The sequence below is a fragment of the Dipodomys merriami genome, unplaced genomic scaffold (assembly GCF_024711535.1).
Source record: "Dipodomys merriami isolate MVZ:Mamm:240054 unplaced genomic scaffold, mDipMer1.0.p SCAF_368, whole genome shotgun sequence".
NCBI lineage: Eukaryota > Metazoa > Chordata > Mammalia > Rodentia > Heteromyidae > Dipodomys > Dipodomys merriami.
The window spans coordinates 64,829-82,176 of record NW_027205248.1 but is presented as its reverse complement, the minus strand read 5'-3'; the positions used below and the strand labels follow the sequence as shown (position 1 = coordinate 82,176).

At 65.5% G+C, this 17,348-nt stretch overlaps 2 protein-coding genes across 2 annotated transcripts in view; both read right to left on the bottom strand.

The window, feature by feature from the left end:
* Window position 1: 1 nt before the first annotated feature.
* On the bottom strand, window positions 2-10,772 carry LOC138804529 (putative ATP-dependent DNA helicase DDX11-like protein 8). The gene is made up of 27 exons (XM_069988855.1): window positions 10,694-10,772; window positions 8,985-9,132; window positions 8,242-8,466; window positions 8,027-8,116; window positions 7,628-7,779; window positions 7,268-7,313; window positions 6,773-6,880; window positions 6,557-6,644; window positions 5,633-5,847; window positions 4,676-4,828; window positions 4,146-4,192; window positions 3,883-3,962; window positions 3,637-3,681; window positions 3,495-3,562; window positions 3,325-3,363; window positions 3,074-3,191; window positions 2,870-2,995; window positions 2,491-2,603; window positions 2,091-2,163; window positions 1,871-1,974; window positions 1,586-1,735; window positions 1,433-1,501; window positions 1,229-1,329; window positions 1,012-1,096; window positions 858-936; window positions 620-774; window positions 2-519 (listed from the first exon to the last, which is right to left on the bottom strand). Exons 2-27 carry the CDS (start codon window positions 9,126-9,128, stop codon window positions 490-492), a joined length of 2,703 nt encoding a protein of 900 aa, XP_069844956.1. The 5' UTR covers window positions 9,129-9,132; window positions 10,694-10,772; the 3' UTR covers window positions 2-489.
* Window positions 10,773-13,691: 2,919 nt separating this feature from the next.
* Window positions 13,692-17,348, bottom strand: part of LOC138804541 (maestro heat-like repeat-containing protein family member 1) — a 53,548-nt gene continuing 49,891 nt past the window's right edge. The window contains exons 39-41 of the mRNA XM_069988879.1: window positions 16,708-16,813; window positions 14,670-14,735; window positions 13,692-14,225 (exon numbers count right to left, since the gene is read on the bottom strand). Of these exons, the coding sequence (XP_069844980.1) occupies window positions 13,807-14,225; window positions 14,670-14,735; window positions 16,708-16,813 (591 nt within the window). The 3' untranslated portion in view covers window positions 13,692-13,806. The remainder of the gene's footprint in view (window positions 14,226-14,669; window positions 14,736-16,707; window positions 16,814-17,348) is intronic.

Below are 17,348 nucleotides of genomic sequence, written 5' to 3'. Positions count from 1 at the left end.
TTAAGCTCTTTATTCAGTGCATGGAGTCTCTGAAGCCAGCCACGCTGTGGGCACCCCGGGCCTGGCCGGTGGCGATGGGGTGGCTGAAAACGGACAAGGGGGAGGTCCACGGCCGGCTGAGCTGTGGGGGTGGAGGGGGGGCTGGAAACGGACAAGGGGGAGGTCCACGGCCCGCTGAGCTGTGGGGGTGGAGGGGGGGCTGGAAACGGACAAGGGGGAGGTCCACGGCCCGCTGAGCTGTGGGGGTGGAGGGGGGGCTGGAAACGGACAAGGGGGAGGTCCACGGCCCGCTGAGCTGTGGGGGTGGAGGGGGGGCTGGAAACGGACAAGGGGGAGGTCCACGGCCCGCTGAGCTGTGGGGGTGGAGGGGGGGCTGGAAACGGACAAGGGGGAGGTCCACGGCCCGCTGAGCTGTGGGGGGCTCCTCCCCGCAGTGGAGGCGGGTCCGCAGCATCTCCCTTCTCAGGCTGCCCGCAGCGGGGGCTGCCGTTACGCGGCACCCAACTTCTCGCGGTGGAACTGCCGAGAAGGAGGGCATGGGGGCCGGCAGCTGTTGTTGGGGGCCGCCGGCCCGGGGACGGGAGGGGCGTGGGGCGTGGGGCGAGGGCCGGCAGCTGACCTTGCGCACAGCGGCGAAGGCCGGGCCGAAGGTGGCTTTGACCTCGAGGCGCGCGCGGATCCACGCGGGCAGCTTCGCCAGGACCGGGGGCCGCGCGTAGCGCTGGTCCAGGAGCACGATGCTGGCGAAGTCGCGCTGGTGCCGGATGGCCCTGCCTGCGGGCGGGGCGGGCCCATGGCGTCAGCGTCCTCCCCGCGGGCCTGGCAGCTGGCCCCGGGCCCGCCCCGCCCCGGCTCACCGATGGACTGGTTGACGGCCTTCATGCACAGATTCTCCACCAGCGCCTTGCCCGGCGCGGCCTGGCCCGGCGCCCGAGGCTGGCAGGACAAACCGCCGGTCAGTGTGGCGCTGGCGGGGGGCGGGGCGCCGCCGGGAACCCCGGGCCGACTCACCAGTGTCCGCTCCAGGTAGGCCATCTTCTCCTGCAGCTCCGGAGACTTGATGTTGGGGTAGGGCATGCCCACCATCACCACACACCTGCACAGAGCGCCTTACCCAGGGACGCCCACCCACGAGGGGCGCCCACCCACGAGGGGCGCCCACCCAGGGACCAGGGCCCCCCCCACACAGCGGGACCAGGCCCCACGCAGCCCCACGGCCGCCACTCACCGGCCCAGGTCATCCGAGAAGTTGATGCCTTCGCTCATCTTCCCTCCCACCACGGAGAGGAGCAGCGCCCCGGTCACCGTGCCGCCCGCCCGGCCGCAGCCCTGCAGAGACGCCCGAGCTGCCGAGCCCCGGCGGGCGCCCCGCGCTCCCGCAGCCTGGCCGCGCCCGGCCCGCGTGGGGCCTGACCCCCGGAGCCCCGCTCACCGCGATGCACTTGGCGTAGGCCGCCAGCACCTGCTCCACCTGGCCGGCGCCCCTGGGCTCCTGGAAGATCTGCGGGGAGAGGGCCGTGGGCCTCCTCGGAGGGCGGGCGCGCGTGGGCACGGGGCGCCCCCCGCCCCAGGACGGCGCGCTCACCTTCTTCCTGACGGCCAGGCGGGCCAGCAGGCCGCTCCTCTCCCAGTGTGCGTGGACCTGGCGCTGGTAGTCGTAGGACGGGAAGAAGCACACCACGCCTCCGGGCACCGCGCTGCACAGGCTGCACAGGGCGCGGCCCGTCTCCTCCATCTGCAACGGGGTCAGAGCGCCCCGGGGTCCTGTGACCCCAGCCACGCCCCCGGGCCCGACAGCCTCACGGGACTAGATTGTTCTGCCAAACCCCCCAGTGCGGGCGGGGCGGGGGCGCGCCATGCGCACGCGCACCATCTGAGGCAGGGCTCGCTTCTGGAAGGTGAAGTCCAGCGGCTGGCCCGAGGGCCCGTGGCAGATGACCAGGGGCAGGATGTGGTCTGGCGGGATCACGTGACCTGAAGAGACCCGGCAGGGCAGTTCCACGAGGCCGGTGGGCGCAGGCCTGTGCGCCCCGCCCCGGCCGCCCCGGCCCCGCCCCGCCCCGCGCCCGGCCCCCGCCCGGGATCCTCACCGCAGGAGAACTCCACCACGCGCTCGGTCTCCACCCCGGCGCACGCCAGCAGCTGCTCCCGGAAGTCAGACACCTGCCGGCCGCAGCGCGGGCGCCGGTGACCGCCGGGCGCGGGGCGGGCCAGCAGCACGCGGGCTGACCCCGGCACCCGGCCCAGACCCGCGCCCAAGCGCCCCGGGGACACGGCGGGACCTCGCCCCTGCATCCCCCCATCCCCCACCCCGCGTGCTGCAGGGCAGTCACCTGCCCATGGCCGGGCGTGCCCACCTGCCCGAGCCCCCACGGGACGGGACCCCAACCGGAAGCCCCTCGGAGGCGCCGCAGTGACACCTAGTGGGCACTGCCGGGCCTGCCTGGGTCGCTCCCGCCACCTCCCGCCCGAGGCAGGGCCGGGCCCTACCGGCTGCATGGTGCCACCAGCAATGACCAGAGCCCGGCACTCCCTCGCCACCTGCGCGAAGTGCACCGCCGGGTTCAGAAGCAGGAACCTGAGGCTGCTCTGGCTGAGGCTGCCTGCAAGGCCAGGAGGGGAGGGCGGCGCCACGCCGCTCACACCAGGCTCCCAGAGCCACGCCCACCGCGCGGCAAGCCACGCCCACCGCGCCTAACTTCCCAGGAGGGGGCCAAGCCACGCCCACCAAGCCTAACTTCCCAGGAGGGGGCCAAGCCACGCCCAGGGCACTCAAGCCACGCCCACACCTAACTTCCCAGGAGGGGGGGGGGACCCACAGGTGGCCCTGCCCAGACCCCCCCCAGAGGCCCGCCTCCCCGGGACCCACCCTGCTGGCTCAGGATGACCCTGCCGTCCTGGTTGGCGGTGGTGAGGGCGGCGAGGAAGCCTTCGATGTGCACCAGCGGCGAGGCCAGCCTCGGGGCCTCGGCCTCCTCTGCGGGGGCTGTGGGAGCTGCAGAGCAGTGCGGGGTGGGCCCGGGCGCTCGGGCCGGGGCCTCTCCCCCCTCCCCCTCCCCCGCACTGGACGCACCCTGGGTGGCCGAGGCCTCCTCGTGCAGGTGCTGCAGGAAGCGCTGGAAGCCCGACAACTTGGACTCCTGCTTGGAGGCCGGGAGGACGGCGCCATAGCGCTCCGTGAAGCCGAAGAGCTGGGCGGGAGGGGGCGGGGGGGCGGGCCCGTGGGCGGCCTGCCTGGGAGCCCAGGCAGCCCACAGGTCCCATGCTGCAGGGGGGTGGGGTGGGGAGGGGGAGGGCTGGCCCTGGCCAGGGGAGAGCCGGTACCTTCCTGCTGATCATGCTCTTCTCCAAGTACCGCTGCACCTGCAAAGCAAAGCGGAGGCCGCGGGTAACTGAGGCCCCGGGGGTCCCGGGGGGGGGTCCCTGGCGCAGGGCGGTGCCGGTGGTGCTGGCGGGCCGGGCCCTGGCGTGCCCGCGGCCGGCCGGGGCCTCACCTTGAACAGGTTGATGTTGTCGGCCTGGCTCCGGCACAGGAAGTCGTTGATGCTCAGCAGCGCCGTTCCTGCGGGTGGAGGGACGCGGGCCTTGCACGGCGCCCCCAAGCCCCCACTTCCAGCCCGGGAGGCCCCCCCTCACCTGTCGTCGAGAGGCACTGTGTGCTGGGGTTCTGCCTAATGTTCCCTAGAAACACGAATTCAGACGGGTCGGGGCGGGGGACCCCCCCCCCCCACGCCTCACCCCTGCCGGCCCCTGCGCACAGGATCAGAGCCTGGCAGCCACCTTCCCAGGAGAAGACGCAGGACAATGACCGACAACGCGGGAACACGGCTCTGGGGGGACCCGGGGCGGGGGGGGGGGGGGCTGGGCACCGCCTCCTCTTACCTCCCAGCACCGTCACGAACTTCTCCAGCAGGTACAGAATCTGCTTGATGTACATCAGGTTCTTGGCCTTCAAGCGCTTCCTGGGGGGTGGGGGGTGGGGGGTGGGGGTGGGACACTGCACCTGCTCAGCCCCCTCCCCCCCAGCAAGCCCAGCCCCTCCTGCTGCCCCAAGAGAAGGCGGGGACAGGCCACGGCAGGAGCCCATCCCCGCTCGGGTGGTGGCACCCCGGCTGCCCTCCCCCGGGGGCGGGTCTGCGCCTCACCCGTAGCGGTCCATGTACTGGAGCAGCTGCGCGTGCGCCTGGCAGAGCTGCGGGGGGCGGGAGGAGAGCGCGCTGACGGCCACCCGGGTTCCGCCCCGAGGTCCTGGGAGCCTCGCGTCCCCCCCCCGCCCCCCATGCCCATCCGCAGGACACTGGCACCGCCGAAGCCCCTCGGAATCTGGTACCACAGCAGGGTCGGCCACCAACAAGAGACGCTAAATTCAGCGAGGTGCGGCCCATGACACCCGCACGGGAGGCCGCTGCCCTTGGCCCAGCCACTGAGGGAGGCCGGGGGCAGGGAGGCCGGGGGCAGGGAGGCCGGGGGCAGGGAGGCCGCGGGCAGGGAGGCCGGGGGCAGGGAGGCCGGACACGCCAAAGCCCAGGGGCCTGGTGAGGCTGGCTCCCGCCCAGCGCCCCCAGCGCCCAGCCCCACCGGGCCAGGCCAGGCCATGGATGACCCCCCCGCCCCCCACCGGGGCTCTGGGATCCACACTCCCCTCCCACCCCAGGGAGGGGGGGAGGGCCGCTACCTGGGAGCCGCGGACCTCGGCCCCGTGCATGCCGGCGATGGCGTCCATCAGGTTGTGGGCCTCGTCGATGATGACCACCTGGCCCTGCAGGCGGACGCCGGCGGCCCGCCGCGTGGCCTCGTGCAGGAGCATGGAGTAGGGCAGCACCACCAGCTGCGGGGAGCGACCGTGGGCCTCGGCCCGCCAGGCCCGTTACCCACCAGCCAGGACAGGGCCCCCAAAACGCACCCCTCCACCCCCACAGACTGCCCGGGACTCAGGAGGCTGAGCCGTGAGGATCGCGGTTCAAAGCCAGCCCAGGCAGGAAAGCCTGTGAGACTCTTACAAAGCTGAGAGTGGCGCTGCGGCTCAAGGGGCAGAGCGCCAGCCTTGAGCAGAAAAGCTCCCGACAGCGCCCGCCCGGGCCCTGAACTCAATCCTGGGCAATAAGAGGAAATAAAAGCACCGCCAACGGCAGGGGGGTGGAACAGAGCAACCCCGCCCAGCTAGAACGCGGGGTCAGCAACAAGGCAAGGGAGGGCTGCAAGTTCGAGGCCCAGGTCCCGAGAAACAACCCCGGGGGGGGGGGGGGGGCGGGGGGCGGGGCGTCAGCCTTGGAGCGGGGGCCTCCAGGAGGAACACTGCTGTTTCACCAAAACCCCAGCCCCACAGACGCACGCAGGAGGGGTGGCGGCGTGGGGTGTGGCGATCACTCGGGGGGGGGGGGGATCCCCAAGTGTCTGCCCTCGAGATCCCTGGAGCGGCGGCTGCACAGGGCCGGCCTGGCCTCCACAGCAGGCCGAGGGGAGGAGCAGCAAGCCGGCCCCCAGGCCGCGCCCACGCAGGCGCACAGTGGGGGTCACCCAGAGCTGCGGGGGATCGGAGGCCCCGCTTGTGCAGGTTGAGGGGGGCCACTGCACCGCGGGCCCCGCCCAGCCCGCCTCCCGCCGGCCCCCTCCACGCGCCCCCGGCCCTCACCTGGGCTTGGGGAATGGCCAGGCGGCTCCCGTAGTAGGGGCAGGCCCGGGCCTCCCTGCCCAGCGCCACCAGCTGCTCCACGTCCCTCACGCCCACCAGGATCTCGTCCTGCAGGAGCCGCAGCTGCTCATGGCCGTAGAAGGGGCAGCCGGCCCGCGCCGCCCGGCCCTCCGGCCGCCGCCTCTTGGGCTGGTCGGGCTCCGCTCTGTGGTTCTCTGCAGGGGGACGGCGGGAGGGGGGGGGGAGGAAGGCAGGGGTGTGAGACTTTCCAAGACCCTTCCTGTTTTCTCACGGTCACATTCTGGGCTATTTTGTAAGCGCCGGTCCTGGGCCTTGAACTCAGCTCCCTGGGCGCTGGCCCTTAGCTTTTCTTCACTCAAGGCTGGTTAGTGCTCTATGGCTCGAGCCATGACTCCGTTTCTGGCTTTTTAGTGCTTAGAGAGAAGAGTCTCGAGGATTTTCCTGCCTGGGCCGGCTTCCCAGGAGGATCCTCCGATCTCCGCCTCCTGAGTAGCTCGGGTGACAGGCGGGAGCCACACCAGCACCCAGACATCCTGGGATTTTACGTTCTCCATAAATGGGCTACAAAACCAGCTCTAAGCCGCGTGTCACATGTAGCTGTGTCATCCCAGCTGCTCAGGAGGCTTTGATCGGAGGATCGCGGTTCAAAGCCAGCCTGGGCAGCAAAGTCCATGAGACTCTGATTTCCAATGAAACCTCAGAAAACCCAAAGTGGCGCTGTGGCTCAAGTGGTAGAGGGCCCGCCTTAAGCTGAAGAGCTGAGGGACAGCGCCCAGGCCCAGAGTTCAAGCCCCACAACTGATCAAAAACAAGCCCATCTCCAAGCCAGGACACGGGACCCTGCTCCCAAGGGGGGGACGGGGCCTGACCCCCGCCGCCTCCCCCTGCCCGCCGGCTGCGCACCGCGCTTGCTTCTCTGCATCTCCAGGCAGCGGTCATTGATGAGCTCCACGGACCGCAGGCCGCTCACCTCCGCGTTCACGCACAGGTTCTAGGAGACAGGATGGGGGCGACACGGAGCCCAGCGCTAAAGCTCCCGGCCTGCGCCAGGGCAGGAAGGGGCGGGAAGGGGCGGGGAAGGGCCGGAAGGGGTGGGAAGGGCGGGGCAGCGGCGCTCACCTGGCGCGAGCCCAGGGAGACCAGGCGGGTGCCCTGGCCGAAGGGGCTCTTCTGCACCTCGCGCACGAACTGGCTGAGCTGCGAGTGGGTGCGGCTGCAGTAATAGATCTGCCGGGGGAACACGGGCCGTGGGTGGGGCCTCGGCACCCGAGGGGCCCCTCCCCACGGGCCAGCCGGGGCGCAGAGGTCACAGACGGGAGGAGCTGTTTACGGGGTGAAGACCCCCCCCACCCTCTTGGGCATCTCCCCACGTCCCCCAAAGGGACAGAGAGAGAACAGAAAAGAGAGAAGGGGAGGGGAAAAGGGAAAAAGGAGAAGGGAGAAGGGGGAATGGGGAGGGGGAGCGCGGGAGGACGCCCCGCGCCTCTGGGCCCAGCGTGCACACGCGCCCCCTGCTGTCCAGCACGGCCCACTGCAGCCCCCGCCGGGAGCAGGCCAGGCCCGGGCCCCCGTGCAACCCCACACAGGACACACGGGGACCCCCGGGACCCTCACCTTGGTCACGTGTTCCTCCTCCAGGTCATCCTCCTCCTCCTCCACGCTGAGAAACCAGAGAGAACTCAGGGTCCCCAGCCAGCGACGCCACCCACCCATGCGGGGGGGGGCCAGCGGGACAGGCCGGCGCGTGTGGACCCCACCGTCCAGCAGGACGGGTGCCCCAGCCCTGCCGCTGGCCTGACAGCAGGAAACTAAGTCCCCCAGGGGAAGGTGGACGCAGGTGGAGGCTGGGGGACCTCGGGACGGGGGGGTCCCCTCACCTGGTGGTGGAGGCTGGGGGACCTCGGGACGGGGGGGGGGGTCCCTCACCTGGTGGCAGAGGCTGGGGGACCTCGGGCCGGGGGGGGGTCCCCTCACCTGGTGGCCACCGGCTTGTCCTCATCGCTCTCATACTCCGCCAAGACCAGCTCCTCCTCCCCGGCCTCCAGCTCCGGCCCGGCCTCCGTTCCCGACCCCGCCAGCATCTCCTGGCTCAGGCGCAGGAGACTCGCCACCTCCTCCTCCTGCCTCTGGGGACGGGGAGAGGACGGGGGGGGGGGGGCCTCAGCTCTCAGGGGACGCAGGGGATTGTGGGGGCACCAAGCGCGGGGCCTGCATTCCCCTGGCCGCCTGGCTGGAGCTCAGAGCCCCCACGGCTCGGGGTCCCTGGCCTACTGGGAAAGGGGACCAGCCTCCAGGCCCACCCCTGCAGGGGCCCGGGACAGCACCCCGGTTTTGAGGCCGCACCCCAGCCCCGCAGGGGCCCGCGTCGCTCACCAGGCGCTTGGCCGCCGCGTACTTGAGCCACGCATCGTGGCGGACGCGCTGCAGCCGCTCCTCCCGCCGCCGCCGCCGCCCCTGCTCCTCCTGCCACAGGGGGAGACGCTGGAGACACCCCGCCTTCGCGGCGTCTCCGGGGAGCAGGGGCTGCGCCAGCCCCCGCGGTCCCCCCCGCTGCTCAGGCCCGCCAGCACGCGCCCCCAGGCCCGCACCTGCAGCCGCTCCACCAGCTCCCTTTCTTCTTTCTTCTGCACGAACTGGGTGACCCAGTCGGGCTCCCCGGCGGGCCTCGGGGTGCCGGGGGGCTCCTGGCTGGGAGACGAGGGGCTGGAGGCGGCGGCGGCTCCGTGGAGGAGACGAGCTTCCTCCTGCCGCTGCTCCTCCTCGAAGTCCCGCAGCCACGTGAGCGCGCCACAGATGAGACTCAAGGACTTACCCTGCGAGACGCCACCGCCACGTCACCCGCGCCGAGCCCCGCCCCACGCCACCATCCCACGGAACAGAAGGGAAGGGCCAACTTAGGAAACAGTAACCCCTCTGCACAACACAGTAATAATACAAATGGATTCGTTGTTGTGTTCCTCCCCGCCCCCGTCAGTCCTGGGGCCTGAACTCTGGGCCTGGGCGCTGTCCCTCAGCTCTTCAGCTCAAGGCTAGCGCTCTACCACTTGAGCCACAGCACCACTTCCGGCTTTTTCTGCTTATGTGGTGCTGAGAACTTGAACCTAAGGCCTCAAGCGTGCAAGGCTAGCGCTCTACCACTTGAGCCACAGCGCCCCTTCCGGCCTTTTCTGTGTATGTGGTGCTGAGGAATCGAACCCAGGGCCTCATGCATGCCAAGGCAAGAGCTCTACCACTGAGCCACCTTCCCAGGCCTAAAAATGTATTTTTAAGATTCTACGCAGAGAAAAATTACATCATTACACAAGAATGAAAGCCAAATGGGGGCGCTCACCGTGCCCGTCGGACTCTCGAATATCCCAATCTTGCCGGCCTTCAAAACCCGGTACAGCTCCGCCATGAACTCCTTCTGGATGGAATAGGGCGGGAAGGGAAAGGGGAAATGGACGCCCCCGGGCTCCTGGGTGTGGTTGGCCATGTTCCTAGGGGCACAGAGAAATCCGCTAGTGCTCCCACAGCCAGGACAAGGCTGCCACTCAGAGGCCGGGGCTCAGCGCCCCCTGCACCCCACCAGTGTCTCCTGGGGTCGGGCAGAGCTTGGCCCGCAGAGACCAACTTCCTGCTGCTCAGGGGCGCCCAGGTGAGGGATGAGCAAGAGGAGGAAGAGCCAAACCCCACTGGCTGCTGCACCAGGGGAAGGCAATGAGCAGAGGCCAGGCGCACCTGCCTGGGAACCGCAGCCCGCAGCCCGCAGGGAGCAGCTGCGAAGCACGGCGCCCCGCCACCCTCAGCCTTGAGGGCCTTGGAGACCAGCTGCCGGCCTTCTAATGAAGACTGCCAACCGCGCCTCTTACAAGCGGGGCTTCTCAGGATCTGGCGCACAACATGGCAACAGAGAACGGAATGGCCTTTCTGTTCCACCACGTGCACACACGTGCATACGCACGCGTGCACACACACACACACACACGCACGTGTGGTAATCTGGGGGAATCTCTACGCCGGCAGCTGCACCTGTGAACCTCCGTGAGCAGAGCTGGCTGCCCGGGTGAGCCGCAGGCCCCCAGGGCACCGTGGGGTCACCCCGCAGGCCTCTGCCGGCTGGCGGGCGGGGCCGAGTGGGGCCTGGTCAGCCCCTCATCTCCAGGTGCACCTCGGATGTGAATGTGCGGCTCGTGGGGCTTGGATTTTCCACTCCATGCTTCCTGAGTATGAACTGCCGCTGGAAACTGAGCTAGGCCGGCCCTCCCCCCCAGGCCCTCCCCCATGGCCTCCCTCCCCTCCCCCCTTCCCCCTGGCCTCCCCCCCGCCCTCCCTCCTCCCTCCCCTCCCCCCTTCCCCCCTGCCCTCCCCACCCCTCCCCCCGCCCTCCTTCCCCCTCCCTCCCCCCTCCCCCTTCCCCCCGCCCTCCCCCTCCCCCTGCCCTCCCCACCCCTCCCCCCTGCCCTCCCCACCCCTCCCCCCGCCCTCCTTCCCCCTCCCCCTCCCCCCGCCCTCCTTCCCCCTCCCCCCCGCCCTCCCTCCCCACCCCTCCCTGCTCCCTCCCCCTCCCCCCGCCCTCCCTCCCCCCTCCCCCCCGCCCTCCCTCCCCACCCCCCATCCACGCGCGGGCCCGGCCCCCAGCGAGGGGCCAGCCCTGGGAAACAAGGTGGAGGGAAGCCTCCGCGCGGGGTCTCCACCCCTCCGGGACCGGAGGCTTCCGCAGGAGAGTGGGGGGCAGATCCCGCCCGGTCCCGGCGCCCCGCCGGGCGCCTCGGCACAGCTGAGCCGGATCTGGGCCAATCACCGCCCACCCCGGGCCCGGGGGCCCCGCCCACCCCGAGCCGCTCTCCCCTCGCATCGGCTCCTCGCCCGTCAATCACCAGCCGGGCCCGCCCCCCGCTTCCGGAGCGGTTCCCGCGCCCGGCTCGCCCCGCCCGCCTCGCGGACCCGGGTCCGCGTCCCGCACGCACCCCGCGACCTCGCGTGTCCGCGGGAAGCCGGCCCCTCCTCGGGCCGCTTCTCCTCGCCCTCGGCTCGGCCGCCGCGCGGCACTGCACTCACCGGCCCGCGCGAGCCCGCGCCGCGGAGGGAGGAACCGGGAGACGGCGCGCCGGGTTTGAATCGCCGCCGCTCGGCGCGCGGAACGTCGGCCGGGAGAGGAGCGTGCTGCGGAGCCACGCCCCCGGCACACGTCACAGGACCACGCCCACTTCCACCGCCACGCCCCCGGCCGTGCCTCCAGGCCACTGCGCCTGCGCGCTTCAGGCTGCGCCAACTCCGCACCATTGCGCATGCTCGGCGGCCCCAGCGCAGGCTGAGACCAATGGGCTGTGTATCCAGAGCCCGGAGCCTGCACCCGCCGTGCGCACCGTCTAACCTCCTGCATGACCCCGGGCCTTGGGCCGGGAGCATCCCGTGCCAGAAGGAGACCCGCGTCAGGAGCTGGGTGGGAGTCTGGTGGGAGTCCCGTGGTGAAGATTTTTGTCATCTGCTCCCATGCCCGCCTGACTGATGAAGGGTGCGCTCAGTTTCAAAGCCAGGAGGTTGGGTGCATGGCAGAGGGCCGCGGGCCCCTGGAGAACGGCTGGCAGTGCAGGGCGTGGTGGGTGAGCTGAAACCAGGCTCTGGTTTCAAAAATCCCGCCCCGTCCTTCCTCGTCCTCACATCTGACCTGGGGGGGGCGGGGAGTGTGGAGACAGACCTGAGCGCTCCAGTCAGGCCCGCACGCCCAGGGCCCCTCAGCATGTCCTCCTCTGAGTGGTCCGTTGTTCTACGCCTCATTTGCATAGGACTATGGTCGGTTGTTCACCTCATTTGCATAGGACTATGGTCGGTAGTTTCACACCTCATTTGCATAGGACTATTGTCTGTTCTACACCTCATTTGCATAGGACCAACTATGGTCGGTTGTTCTACACTTCATTTACATAGGACTGACTATGGTCTCTTGTTCTACACCTCATTTGCATAGGACCGACTATGGTCTCGTTTGCCAAGAGCCAACCAAAGGAGCACAGCTTAGGGTAATAAAAAAAATCCCTCCACCCGGGCGCGGGTGGCTCCCGCCTGTCATCCCAGCTCCTTAGGAGGCTGAGATCTGAGGATCGCAGTTCAAAGCCAGCCCGGGCAGGAAAGTCTGTGAGACTCTGATCTCCCATGAACCACCAGAAAACCGGAAGTGGTGCTGTGGCTCAAGTGGTAGAGCGCCGGCCTAAGCTGAAGAGCTGAGGGACAGCGCCCAGGCCCAGAGTTCAAGTCCCACGACTGACCCAAACAAACAAGCCCCTCCAAGTACCATAAAAGCAAACAAACCCAGAGGTCGGAAACCCATTCTACTAGGGTACAAATCTGCTTTCTTGACAGCGTGCTAGAGCCTGCACCCTAACAGCCAGTAATGTAGAAACTTAACACGAGGTGTCTTTTTAGTCCTTTTTGAGCTCTTTTTTTTTCTTTCCCCTGTGTGTTCATTACTGCTTTGCTGACGGGGTACCTGGCTAGGAAAATCAGACTTCCTGGATGACCTTCAACCCCTGAATTTCTCATAAAACAGAGATAATGGGACCTAGCTTAAGGAATCGTATAAAAATAAAATGAGCCGGCCTCCTGACATACGGGCCTAACCGGTGGCATGCCGCGTCGGGAAGGCCAGTCTTGTTAGCTGGCTAACCTTGTGTTGGGCTTTCGCTTCCTTGTTACTGGGATTTCAGGGCAAGGGCGAATAGTGCGCTGGTATTCCCACTCCCTGCTCCAAACACCCATGCCCTGTGTGGTCTCAGAACAGATCGGATATTAACCTGAGAACAGATACCACCCTTGATGCTAGCCTGAAGCTGGGAGGCATAGTACAATGTAAATCTAACAGTGAGAATCAAAAAAAAAAAAAAAGTAACAATGAATAAAGTTGATCCTGATGATGAATGAGGCAGATTATGAGGATCGGGCCTTTGGCACCTGACATATAAGGGAGTTATAGTTACATAAGTCAGGTAAAGAGCACATTTCTTTTGGGACAGTGTCGGAAGGGATCATCAAATGTTTATCCTTGGGTCTGGGAAGGTGGCTCAGTGGTAGAGCGCTTGCTTTCCATACATGAAGCCCTGGGTTCGATTGCTCAGTACTACATGCACAGAAAAAGCCAGACATGGCACTGTGGCTCAAGTGGTAGAGTGCTAGCCTTGAGCAAAAAAAGCTCAGGGACAGCGCCCAGACCCTGAGTTCAAGCCCCAGTAATGGCACAAGCGAGAGAAAGAAAGAGAGGGGGCGCAGATCACAGGGCGAGCTGTGGGCAGCGCACACCGGGGAATCTAGGTGGAGGGAGACACAGAAAAGCACACAGAAGTACACCTGCAGTTTAGGAGGGCTGAGGGAACTTGGCTCAGGGCTGCCTTAGTTTGTTCTGTTTTATCCCCGAACTAAGGCTTGAACTCGGGGGCTGGGCACACTTGCTTGGCTTTTTCGCTCAAAGCTGGTGCTCTACCACTTGAGCCACAGCTCCACTTCCGGCTTTTGGGGGGTTAAGAGGGAGTGGAGTCTCTCTCTGGGGTCTGTCTGCCCAGAGTCGGCTTTGAACTTTGACCCTCGGATCTCAGCCTCCCGAGTAGCTCAGGTGACAGGTGTGCGCCGCACCGGCACCTGGCTTGCGTTTCTTTCACCTGCACCTGTGTGTGGGACAGTCGGTGCCCGCGTGGAGATGGGGCCTGCAGCCAGACCACGGGAACAAGGGGTCTGGAGTGTGTGTGAGTGTGTGTGTGTGTGTGTGTGTGTGTGTGTGTGTGTACCAAAGTTTCAGATGACTGTCATTTGCTTTTATTTCTTTTTTTGGTCTGAGACCGGGACTCGAACATGGTATCTGAGGCTTTCGCTCACCAGAGCCACGGCCACACCCCTCAGATGATAGGTCAAGCACCCACGCTGCGAGCAAGGGGAGGGACAATTCTGAGGCCTGAGCTCCCGCTCCCTCTGTCTAGGACACAGAAGGACAGACGTCCGGAGCCGGCCTTGCTCACTCGGGCTGACGGCCAACTCCCAAGGCCTGGAGGTAAGCCAGTGAGCCTTTCGATGAAAGAAAGAAAATGAGATTTATTGGCAAATAAGATCACGATGAGAAAACACACGAACCGACCGCTGGAGGAAGGCCCCGGCGGAGGGCGCCCGGCGAGGTCCGGGCTGGCGTCTCAGGGCTGATCGGGAGCCGCCGTTCCCTCCGGGCACACGTGGGAGGCCTGGAACTGAACCTTCTGGACGTGCTGGGCGTGGCTGCTGTGCCGCTCGGGCTGCAGCCGCGTGCCCATCAGCAGCCAGGCGTTGTGCACCTGGTGCCGGCAGCGCATGTAAAAGGGCCTGGTGATCCCCCGGCACCAGAGCCAGAGCCTCTTCTGGTAGTTGTCGTCCTCTTCCCGCAAGAGCCCCTTAAACAGGTGCTTCTTCCTCTTGGGGGACTTGATGCCGGAGGCCCTGAGGAAGGTGATGCTCATCCGGCTGAGCCGGGAGATCCTGGACGCCTGCGGCTTCAAGCTCATGTCTATCTTCTGCAGGATGTTTCTGGCCATCTGACGCACGGACGCCTGGGAGTCGTTCCTCATGCACTCCAGATCTGAAACCCACATCACCCCGCAGAGTCTGCAAGCCAGCCCGGAGGCTGAGATCTGAGGAGCCCGGTTCAAGGTCAACCCCGGGCAGGAAAGTCCGTGAGACTCTCATTTCCACGGAACCACCAAAAAAGAGCCAGAAGCTGTGGCTCAAAGTGGCAGAGCGCCAGCCTTGAGCGAAAAGAGCTCAGGGACAGCGCCCAGGCCCTGAGTTCAAGCCCCATGACCACCACCAACAACAACAACAACAAGACCAAGACAGGACTGGAAGCGTAGCTCAGTGGTCAGAGCACCTGCCTAGCAAGCACAGGTTCATGAGTTCAAAGCCCAGTACTGCAAAAATAAGTGAAGTTTAAAAGAAGGAACCGTGTTCTCAGGGAGGGTCCCGATCAGCCACTAGGTGGCGCCCACACCCCGGTGGTCCAGGCCCCTGGGGAGCAGGGACTCACTGGTCTGAATCTCTTCCACGTCATCTTCATGGATAGCAGACATCTGTATGTTCTTGATGGTTAACCCTACGGAGAAGACAGACATAAAGTCACAGGAGGCAGGCATCAGGAGGAAGAGCCAGGGAGACCCCATCTCAACTAGCATAAACGCAGGGCCTGGTGGTGCACTTATTATTCCAGGACACCAGCAGCAGAAATGAGAAGGACCATGGTCCAGGGCCAGCCTGTTTGAAAAACAACTGACCGACCAGGGCACCAGGGTTTCAGAGAACCGTTCCCAACAGACGTGAAAAACCTTAAATGCTGCAGAGCCTTGGGTGTGAGAAAATTCCCGTACCTGAAAGAACGGGAGCATCGGAGATTTACTGCTGCGTCCGGATTAAGAAAAAAAGACAAGCCAGGCGCCCGTGGCTCCCGCCTGTCATCCCAGCTACTCAGGAGGCTGAGATCTGAGGATCTCGGCTCAAAACCAGCCCAGGCAGGAAAGTCCATGAGACTCTGAGCTCCAATAAACCACCAGAAAACTGCAAGTGGTGCTGTGGCTCAAGTGGTTGAGCGCTAGCCTTGAGCACAAAGAGCTCAGGGACAGCCACTCCTGGAGTTCAAGCCCCAGGACCAACAATAAAATAAAATAAAATATGGACGTGTTAAGTCATTTTATAAATCCAAGCGTGCAATGGAAGTGATTTGATACAGTCATTAGAAGTAACACTGAAGAGGCTGGGAAGGTGGCTCAGTGGTAGAGTGCTCACCTAGCATGCATGAGGCCCTGGGTTCGATTCCTCAGTATTATATACACAGAAAAAGTCAGAAGTGGTGCTGTGGCTAGCCTTGAGCCAAAAGAGCTTAGAAACAGTGCCCAGGCCCTGAGTTCAAGTCCTAGGACTGGCAAACAACAACAACAATAAAAAAGACATTGAATTAATAGAGCACATTGAAAGCACAAAGCTAGGGTAACGAAACACATTAAAAACTATCAAAACAAAAAACAAAAAACCTCGCAAGAGGGAGGCCCTGGGCTCAAACCCCCGCTGCATGGAGACGGACACGCAAAGGAAGACAGTGTCCCAACTGCAGGGGGTTTGTTGGCGTGGCATCCTGGGGGTACCGGGGTTTGTCTTCGGGGCTCGCACACGGTCTTCTGCGTGACCGACTCCCAGCCCCAGGCCAGCCCAGACCACATCCGCCTGTTCACACCGCCTGCCGTGGCTGGGATGGCAGGTGTGAGCCAGCACGCCTAATGACTGGTGGAAGGGAGTCGTGCACACTTCTTTTCCTGCCCCGGCTGGCTTTGATCTGTGATCCTCCCCATCTCAGCCTCCTGAGCAGCTGGCAGTACAGGCGTGAGCACCGGCACCTGCTGTTTTTGTTCCTATTTGTGTAGGTAGTAAGTTTTTACAATCTTAAAAATGGCGGTGATTCTAGCATTATTTTCTTCTTTTTGTCAATCTGATTTTTGTTGTTGTTGGTTTCTAACACATGCTACGGATACATTGTGAAGCAGCAGCATTTTGGAAATTCCATGAGATTCCAGTAGATGATTTTTTTTGGTCTTTTTTTTTTTGTTGGTCATGGGGCTTGAACTCAGGGCCTAGATGCTGTCCCTCAGCTCTTCAGCTCAAGGCGGGCGCTCTAGCACTTGAGCCACAGCACCACTTCCAGCTTTTTCTGCTTCTGTGGTGCTGAGGAATTGAACCCAGGGCCTCCTGCGTGCGAGGCGAGCGCTCTACCACTGAGCCACCTGCCCAACCCCTAGATCAGTGTCTTTACCTCCAGTCCCAACTGCATGGTCTTGTCCCCAACAAAGCAACGCCCGGACAGCATGGTGGAGGCCAGAACTGGGGAACCCGGCCTCCTCTCCTCCCCAGAGCCTTTTGAAGCCGAATCAGGGGCCTAGCCCAGCTCAACACCTCTGAGCAGGAAGGGGGGGCCTGCTGGGTCACCCCAGGGCAGGTCCAGGGGCCTCTCTGGGCTGTGGCTGGGCCCCGGGCGGGTGGGGAGGCTGGGGGGGGCCGAGGGGAGCCGGCCAGGGTCTCACCTATGAAGTTGAGCGCGGCCACGCGCAGGAAGATCTGGCGGCTACTCAGAAAGCCAAAGCTCTGCGTCAGCAGCTCCCCCACCAGATGCAGCCGCCCCGAACTGACCTGCAGGGCGGAGGCGGCCGGCACTGACCCCACAGAACCGCCCGGACCGTCACCCCTCACCCCGTCCACCGGGCCGCCCGGCCTGCCCCCACCCTTCACCTGCGCCCCCATCCCAACGTGGCCCAGGCCAGCGGGGGGTGGGGGGGACGGGAAGCAGGGAGGGGGCCTCGCCCTCCCCCGCCTTCACCCCCAGCCCACAGGAAACCCATGTGTGAGCAGAGACTGCGGGCAGGCCAGGGGCAAGGCCAGCTGCAAGGAGGAAGGAGAGGGGAGGGGAGAGGGGAAAGGAAGGAAGAGGGAGGGAGGGAGGGAGGGAAGAAAAAAGGGAGGGAGGAAGGGGGAGGGAGGGAGGGAGAGGGAGGGAAGGAAGGAGGAAAGGAAGGAGGGAGGGAGAGAGGGAAGGAGGGCGGGAAGGAAGGAGGGAGGGAAGGGAAAGGAAAGAAGGAAAGGAAGGAAGAGGGAGGGAGGGAGGGAGGGAAGAAAAAAGGGAGGGAGGAAGGGGGAGGGAGGGAGGGAGAGGGAGGGAAGGAAGGAG